General features: G+C 56.0%; 2 protein-coding genes across 2 annotated transcripts; one reads left to right on the top strand and one right to left on the bottom strand.

The window, feature by feature from the left end:
* The first annotated feature begins 619 nt into the window (after positions 1-619).
* Positions 620-4,275, top strand: tlcd1 (TLC domain containing 1). Its single transcript, XM_061280343.1, has 4 exons — positions 620-1,227; positions 2,155-2,237; positions 2,886-2,968; positions 3,312-4,275. Exons 1-4 carry the CDS (start codon positions 1,022-1,024, stop codon positions 3,714-3,716), a joined length of 777 nt encoding a protein of 258 aa, XP_061136327.1. The 5' UTR covers positions 620-1,021; the 3' UTR covers positions 3,717-4,275.
* Positions 4,276-5,420: 1,145 nt separating this feature from the next.
* Positions 5,421-7,610, bottom strand: proca1 (protein interacting with cyclin A1). Its single transcript, XM_061280331.1, has 4 exons — positions 7,263-7,610; positions 6,965-7,097; positions 6,745-6,879; positions 5,421-6,676 (listed from the first exon to the last, which is right to left on the bottom strand). Exons 1-4 carry the CDS (start codon positions 7,525-7,527, stop codon positions 5,563-5,565), a joined length of 1,647 nt encoding a protein of 548 aa, XP_061136315.1. The 5' UTR covers positions 7,528-7,610; the 3' UTR covers positions 5,421-5,562.
* Positions 7,611-7,703: the final 93 nt, after the last annotated feature.

The raw sequence follows: 7,703 nt of genomic DNA, 5'->3' as shown, positions 1-7,703 counted from the left end.
AATTATTTTTCACTCTTCTTTTGCTCTAGTTTTGTCAGATCTGTTTTATTTTTACCGCATTCTAAATATTTATGTTTTTATTTTTTGTTGGATTTCCCATTGTATTTGTATATTCCTTTTGATTTTCACTTTTCTTTATTTTTGATTGCACTGCAGAAGGAAATGTTATTCAAATGAGGGGGCGGTCCTAAGTCTGACTATTCTCCTATTGGTTGATTTCGGCAATGAGGGCGGGCAGGCTGGCTGGCTGGCTGGCTGGCGTGGTGGCTGACGGGCGGGCGCGTCATAAGGCGCTGGCTGTAGTAAACCGTTCAAATAAATACATCCGCCATACGCCCATCATTCATGATTGACACCAACTGCGCTTGTCTATTTCTTTGGGGCTTTCCTTCCCAAATTGTCACCCAAATTGTCAAAAGAATGAAGGGAGGAAGGGAGGAAGGATATACGTATGCTTCTCCTTTCCAGGGCCGTTGCGTGCATGGCTTCCTTCGCGCGTCCCCAACTTCAACTCTTGTGCACGTAACGTGCAGCACGTTCTAAAGTCGTCTCGTCGGTTTCGGCCCGCCCGCCCGCCCGCCAGCCAGTCAGCCAGTCCTCTCTCCTTGTTTGTTTTTTTGTCGGCGATGGGTGCAGCTGGGTTGCACTGCCTGCGCTGCGCTGCGCTGCAGCTGGAGCAGGCCAGGCGGCACCCATTCGCGCAATCACGCACGCAGGCACGCACACGCGACAAGACAAGCCGCTGCCCAAGTTCCCGGGGCGCAACAGGCGAGCGGAGCCCCTTCGTTCCTTCGCGCTTTTGCTCGCTCGCTCGCTCGCTCGCTCCCGCCCTTCCTTCGACTGCTGCCGCACCCAAATTCTCCAGTTCTTCTGCTGGAGTTGTTCTTCTGCTTTTTTTCTCTTCACTTTGCCTGGAAGCAAAGTGCTCGAAAGTGTGCGACGCGGCCGAGCAAGCTCCACCCCAACCAAACCCACTTCAGGCCGACGAGAGAGCGCGAAAACGCGGCGGAGGTGAGCAAGGATGGAGGCCCTGGTGGCGGTGCTCAAGAGGCACACGGGAGCCTCGGTGGTGGCCTTCGCCGTCCTCTTCAGGGTGGTCCACGTGCTCTTGGAGAAGATGCCCCCCCCGAAGGTGGTGCTCCGCGACGACTTCCGAACGTGGAAGTGGAGGAACCTCTCCGTGTCCATGGTGCACTCGATCCTCACCGGGACGTGGGCTGTCTCCAGGTAGGAGGTCATTTTGTCTGCGCGTCTGCGCGTCTGCGCGCGCCGAGTCAACTGCGACCGCTTCCTTCATGCACTCGAGTAAACAAGTACAAGGTAGAAGCCGCCTGGCTGGCTGGCTGGCTTACAGAGACGATGCCCGCCGGGCCGGCGTCTCCCGTCTACCTATTTATTGGTCGTGTTACTATTTCCCTCCGTTTGACCCCAAGTGACCGACACGCAATATAGAGAGAGCGGCCAGCCAGCCGGCCGGCCGGCCAGCCTGCCAGCCGGCCAGCCGGCCGGCCGGCCAGCCATCCAGCCAGCCAGCCAGCCAGCCCACAAATTGACAACATTGAAGCAAGGGGGGTCAGTGACAGGAGTCGTGACGGAACGATAGATTGTCGCGGTCACTGCCAATTCTATCTGTCGTTTTCTGACCGTGGCGGCGGGCAAAAGAACGTGGCTGAGAAATGGGCTTTTATAGCAGCGCGCTCACGCACGCAGCTCCTGTCATGGCAAGAAATGAAAATCAGAACGCTTTTCAAATCCAAGTGGGAACAAACCGTCGTCAAAAAGAGTCTTTGGAAGCCCGCCATTGTGTTTTTCAGATCTGATTTCAATGAATGGGCCACACCTGACTTCTTTTAACAAGGTTGTGTGTGTGCATTTCATGTCCATACATTCTTTTTGTTGTTGTTTTGGACAAGAGTACAAGCCCCCACAAAGCTGGCCGCGGTACGCGAGCAGTTAAAGTATACGAGTCCAACTTGTCACGGAAGAACCGGAAAAACCTGCCCTCGCCGCCGCCCGCGCAAACGAAACTTTGGGTGACTCATTTGCGTTCACATTCCGCTGGATTGACGCTCGCTCTTGCGGCTCATTGGCAACAAAGGCCAAACTCTTGCATGAAGCTGCGTCACTGGAAGAGCTTGTGTGTCTTTTTGCCAGTGTGTTGCTGTGGCCCGAGACGCTGCGCGACCTCCACGCGCACCACACGCCGCCTTCCTACCTGCTGATCTGCGTTTCTACAGGTCAGTCAACTCTGGATAGATGGATAGATAGATGCACATTTGGGGGGTTATGCAAATTGTGTGTGCGTGTTGATATGGCATCCCAAAGTCAAAACACACATTATTTCGGGCAAGGGAGCGTCGCCTTGACTTTGTCAGGTGCCGTCAAACACGAGCCAAGGTCCCGCCCCCTCACCTGTTGCCAAGGTCCCTCGCCCAAATCACCGTGGCGATCGAAGGATTATTCCGCCCGAGACTCCGCTTGTGGCCTCAGTGCGTTTGCGTCGCTCTCGTGTGTCATCACCAAGATGCACGTCCCTCGACAACACTTGCTTGTATTGTGTGTGTGTGTGTGTGTGTGTGTGTGTGTGTGTGTGTCAGCCACGGCGTGCCAGTCATTCCCAGGCAGGCACAAAAGGGCCCTCAGTGACTGGAATTGCTGTGCGCCCCCGATCGGATACAGAGACATGCGCAGAACATGCCACCATCTGATCTTGGCATTGGCTGGCTGCTTTCTAAAGTGCATGCATGCACCTTTGGCATCCATACTCGCCATACTCCAATCTTACTATCGGTGGAAAGAGAAACAACAGCGTTTTGGATTCCGCAAAAGCAATGCAAATCTCCTCAACAAATGCTGATTTTTCAATGCCGTCCGTCCCTTGCCAGGGTACTTCGTTCAGGACGCAGCCGACATCATCCTGACGGGACACGCCAGAGGATCCTGGGAATTTCTCATCCACCACACGCTTGTAAGGAAACGCACTCACTCATTCACATTTAGGAAGTGGAGGAGAAGGAAAGCCAAAAAACGGACATACGAGCAGCCAGTGGGCTGCTCATTTCCTTCATACGTCTTTCCCTGGAAAATGAATGGAAATCGCCCAGAACCTTTCTTTTTTTGATCCAATTGGAATCCGCCGCCGGTGCCAATCTGTTTGCTAGTTGACCCAGGCCGGTGTCAGCAAATCCCTTTTGCTAACACCGACCTCCTCCGGGAAGCGGCCACAAGAGGAGCGCTGACCGCAAAGTGGCGCTTGCTCCCCTGGTGATGCCCGCCGTCCGTGTGTGTGTGTGTGTGTGTGTGTGTGTCAGGTGATCTGGTGCTTCTTGTACACGCTGTACACGCACCTGTACGTGGCGGGCGCGGTGCTGACGCTCTTCGTGGAGGTGAACAGCGTGACGCTCCACCTGCGGCTTCTCCTGAAGCTGGTGGGCGCCACCTCGGCGCCCGTCTACCGTGTCAACAAGGTGCTCAACGTGTTGACCTTTGTGGTGGCCCGCCTGGCCACGCAGTTCTACCTCACCTGGTACATCGGCTCCAACTACTCCAAGCTGGACAACTCGGGCTTCTTCTTCACAACTCTGATGATTATGAACGGCATGATGCTGGTCTACTTCTGGCGCCTGATCCGCTCCGACTTCCTCCAGCAGGGCGTCGCCAGCGCTCAGCCGGTCCGCAACGGCGCGCGTGCCTCCGAGAGCTTCTCCGCCGATTGAGAGAGAGATTGTGAGAATGGGCTGCCCGTTTGTCTTTTGCCAGCGGCTTTTCGAGACAGGAATGTCTGACCTGTGTTTCCCTTTCAAACATGGCTCGCTCGCTCGCTCGCTCGGGTAAACGTCCGCAAGCGCTTCTATGCATTTCCCACATCCGAGTGGTGCCATAAATCAAGCAGAATCCAAATACTGAGCCGTTTAACAAACGCACGTGGACTCAAACGAGGACGTGGTAAGCACTTGTGAGCTGCCGTTCTGCAGTGCAGTGCAGTGCAGTGCAGTGCAGTGCAGTGCAGTGCAGTGCAGTGCAGTGCAGTGCAGTGCAGTGCAGTGCAGTGCAGTGCAGTGCAGTGCAGTGCAGTGCCTTGTGCGGTGCCTCTTCAAAGTAACAAAGCAGATGGTGTGGCATTTTGTTTAAACATGCAGGGAAAAAAAGAAACCAAAGCCCCCAAAAGCAGGCCTTTTCCCCCGTAACAATAACGTGTCTTTTATCAAGTGACGAGTGCGTGCGTGTGCGTTTGCCTCTCTTGGTTCCATTGCAAATTAAACGTGTTTGAATGTGTTTGTGGGGTCGCTGGACGCTCATCATTTCAAGTGCAAGTCATTGAAAGCAATGCAAGGAGCCGATGTTTTGCGTCTTGCAAGATAGCGCCGACATTCAAGTTGAAAGATTCGCATGTGGCCTGATCACAAGCACGACTTGCGTCTCTGTAGTATTTCTTTATTTGTCATTATTTTTTCTCAATCATAAAGAATAAGCTCATATCATTTGAGTTGTTCATCGAGCACGTCACATAGGCAGCCAGCCGCTCTCTTTTCTTCCCATTTTTGGTGTTGCTACGCCCTCTCGTGGTGATTACTAGTAGGAACGAAGTTTGCCGTCCAAAGGTAACTTTTGTGTTTGGTCAACACGCACGCACGCACGAAAAGAGGGAGGGAGGGAGGGAGGAAGGACGGACGGAGGAGGAGGAGACGAGTCTTACGACGACGATGATTTCGCTTCGCCCCTTGGTTAGTGTGCTTTTGCTTGCATCATTTGTCTTGACAAATGTTTGCCTTGTTTGTAAGTGTAGCTGAAGAAGGTGCAAGCGAACGATCTCCTAGCTCCCTCCTAGCTCCCTCCCTCCCTCCCTCCCTCCCAGCTTAAGGCCCAAACGCACGCATTGTCCGCCTTTTGGATCGCTCCAATTGCAGCAACAGCAGCTTTTGCCTTGTTTGCTCTGCACATGCGCCGCTTTTTGTGTGTGCTGTTGTTGTTGCTGCAACGTTTGCGAGGAGTGTGCCGGACAAAAGTACCCCCTCCCCCCCTCCCTTTTTGCCTTGGGGAGTGAGTGCCCAACAAAAATGGCTCAAATGACTTGATTGTCTTCTACTCTGTCCTTGTGTGGGAGGCCTTTGAGCGAGCGAGCGACACGAGGCAGGCCTCTCCAGACATTTGAGCTGAAAAGATGCAAGCAAGTCTGGGCCAAGCATGTGAGAGAGAGCGAGTCAGCTGATTAACCCGATTGGCATGCAGGAGAAAGTAATTGCCCTAAATCTCTTAAGAGAATGTGACCTTGCCAGGCAGAATTGGCGGGTCGGGTCAGAGTCCGCAACAAAGGAGCCCACAAAGAGCCATGCGCATGCCTGAGCACAAGAATTTGATGTCCACATTTGGCCTTGGGGTCAGTCGATCAACAGAGCCAAGCCAAAAGAAAAGAAAAGAGCAGACTCACTCACGTTTTATTCAAGCTGTGATCGTCACATGACAGTCAAATGGGATCCATTTGTGCGATTATTGATGGATTGATTGCTTGAGTGATTGATTGATTTGGAAACGCTGAAGCTTCCTAAGACGACGACGTCACATTCAACGTCTCGCCAACGACGGAGGTCTGACGGTCCGAGCGGCTTTTCTTTTCTTCTTGCGGGCAAACTGCCGTCGGGCTCGCTCCACGGAGCGCAGCACGGCGCTGCTACGAAGGTCGCCGGACGCCCCCCCGGCCCTCCGCTTTGCCACGCTCTCCTCGGCGGGCAACGCCGGGCCGCCGGGCGCAGCCTTCCTCCCGAGCCGGGTCGTCGGAGCAAAGCTACGGGACGGCTCGGCGCTGGTGAGGCTCGTTGCGCTTTGAGAAGCCGCTTTTGTGCTTTGGTTGCGCTGGCCGGATGGGCCGTCCAAACTTTGCGCCGGTTGGGCTCCGGTGCTTTGAGCCCCTGAATCCGGCCGTCCTTTGCTCCTTTTTGCGCCGTCCTCATTGTCTCTTCTGTCTTGCCAGCGCTCGGGAGCCCCCGGTGGGTTTTGCCACGCCACCGTAGGTTGGACCGGCTCCTTTGGCCAAGTCACGACCGCTTCCTCCTTCCTCGTTAGCCTTTTTTTGGACGGAGACCCGGCAGGAGACTTCAGGTGGACCGGAGGTTGCGGGATCTCCTCACTCGGGCGACCTTTGGGGTGCGACGTGAGGCCAGCGCTGAGGTTGTAGCCCGCGGGTCGCGGCGCCTGCTCAGGGGAAGCCAGGGCTACTCTGAGCCCTCCCCTGCCCGTTCTCGCTCCCCGTTTTTTGGGCGGCTGAGCGCTCGGTCGCCCCGTCGGCCGCAGCCGGGCGGTCTCCGGCGCCGCTTCACCCGTTATGACGTCATTGACGGACTTAGTCAAAGGAAGTGTCGCTGTGGCTCCTTTTTTGTGCTTGCTTCTCTGCCCCCCCATTGCCTTTTTGGTCTTCTGGCCTCTGTCTTTCTTTTTCTTCCTCTTATTGTGTGAAGTTTGCGCGGCAGATGTGGAGGAAACAATGGTGGCGAGCGCCTGGGTAAAGTTCTCCACGGCGTGGAGGGACGGCGCCTCAGGGCCCGGCGGGGCGGCCGGCGTGGCGCTCTCCTCCTTCTCGTGGTCAGTCTTCCTCTCAGGAGAACCGATGTCGGCGGCGCCGTATTCGTACGGGACGGCCTCCTCGACCACGGCGACGGGCAGCTTCTCGTAGCGTTTGCACCTCGACGGCGGTCGGGCAAATTAGAGCGGAATGTTGGCGGCGGCGGCGGGCGCACGTGTGATACTTACGGTCCGTACCAGTGGCGCTCGGCGCAGCGCTCCTCGTAGAGCAGCTGGAAGCACGGCGCGGCGATGACGTTGAAGAAGGCCTGCCCCATCACCCGGGAGGACGTGTCGTTGACTCGGTGCAGGCAAGCCTTCAACCTGGCCATGGAATGGAGGGGGGCTTTTTTTTGGGTTTGGTTTTTCTCAACCCCCCCCCCATATTTGGTGGGTGTTTTCTACTCACGCCTGGTCGCAGTCGCAGTGACAGATGGAGTGCCACTTGAAGTTGGTGTATCCGTATTTGGAGGAGAAGGCGTGGATGACGTGGGGGCAGTGGTCGTGCGTGCGACAGCAGCTGTCCGTCTCCTCAAATTCCCCTAAGGAACAAACAAGCAAGCAAGCAAGCATATTTCTTTTCTCCTCTGTTGAAGAAGATGTGCTCCGACCCAATCCAACCTGCCAACTCTGCGGAAAGTCTGACATTCACTAAGACGTGGCAATTCCAACGTATGAAGGCGGTGCCCCGAAACGACTCGATCTACCTAGTTGGTCGTAACGGTCTGCCATGTTTCCGGCGCCGCACCAAAGGGTCCCGGGATACGTGAAGCCTCTTTTGGCTCTCCTGGTCACCTCGGAGCCCCTCCTCTTGGGCTCGTCGTCCATGCGCGGCGTGAAAGGCCGGGAGCCCCGGGGACCGCCGCCGCCGCACTCCTCGGACAGCCTCCCTCGGGACGGCGGGGCCACCCCGGAGCCGAGCGCCAGCTCCCTGTCCAGGTAAGACAGAGCCACCAGGACCAGCCACCACATGGCAACGGAATGCAAGCCAAGGCTGGGGCGGGCGGGCGCCGGTGCAGCTCTTCTACGGGGCCTTTTAGCCTTTCGGCATGCCCTCCCACTTGGGTGGTGTGATGTTTAATTCCTCGCCGACACGAGGAGGGGTTTGCCGCAATGTGGGGCAGGATGCAAACATGGAGGGGAGCGGG

This window comes from Syngnathus typhle, linkage group LG6 (assembly GCF_033458585.1).
Source record: "Syngnathus typhle isolate RoL2023-S1 ecotype Sweden linkage group LG6, RoL_Styp_1.0, whole genome shotgun sequence".
Lineage (NCBI taxonomy): Eukaryota > Metazoa > Chordata > Actinopteri > Syngnathiformes > Syngnathidae > Syngnathus > Syngnathus typhle.
Note: the sequence above shows the minus strand (reverse complement) of the source record. Positions and strands in the feature narration are given on the sequence as shown.

What these genes read in the sequence shown, in the direction of transcription:
- tlcd1 (XM_061280343.1), top strand. Translation starts at nt 1,022, where the DNA reads ATGGAGGCCCTGGTGGCGGTGCTCAAGAGGCACACGGGAGCCTCGGTG. An exon ending in GCTGATCTGCGTTTCTACAG is followed by an intron (nt 2,238 to 2,885) that starts GTCAGTCAACTC and finishes GTCCCTTGCCAG; the next exon opens with GGTACTTCGTTCAGGACGCA. An exon ending in TTCTCATCCACCACACGCTT is followed by an intron (nt 2,969 to 3,311) that starts GTAAGGAAACGC and finishes TGTGTGTGTCAG; the next exon opens with GTGATCTGGTGCTTCTTGTA.
- proca1 (XM_061280331.1), bottom strand. Translation starts at nt 7,527, where the DNA reads ATGTGGTGGCTGGTCCTGGTGGCTCTGTCTTACCTGGACAGGGAGCTG. An exon ending in AGACCGTTACGACCAACTAG is followed by an intron (nt 7,098 to 7,262) that starts GTAGATCGAGTC and finishes TTTGTTCCTTAG; the next exon opens with GGGAATTTGAGGAGACGGAC. An exon ending in CACTGCGACTGCGACCAGGC is followed by an intron (nt 6,880 to 6,964) that starts GTGAGTAGAAAA and finishes TTCCATGGCCAG; the next exon opens with GTTGAAGGCTTGCCTGCACC.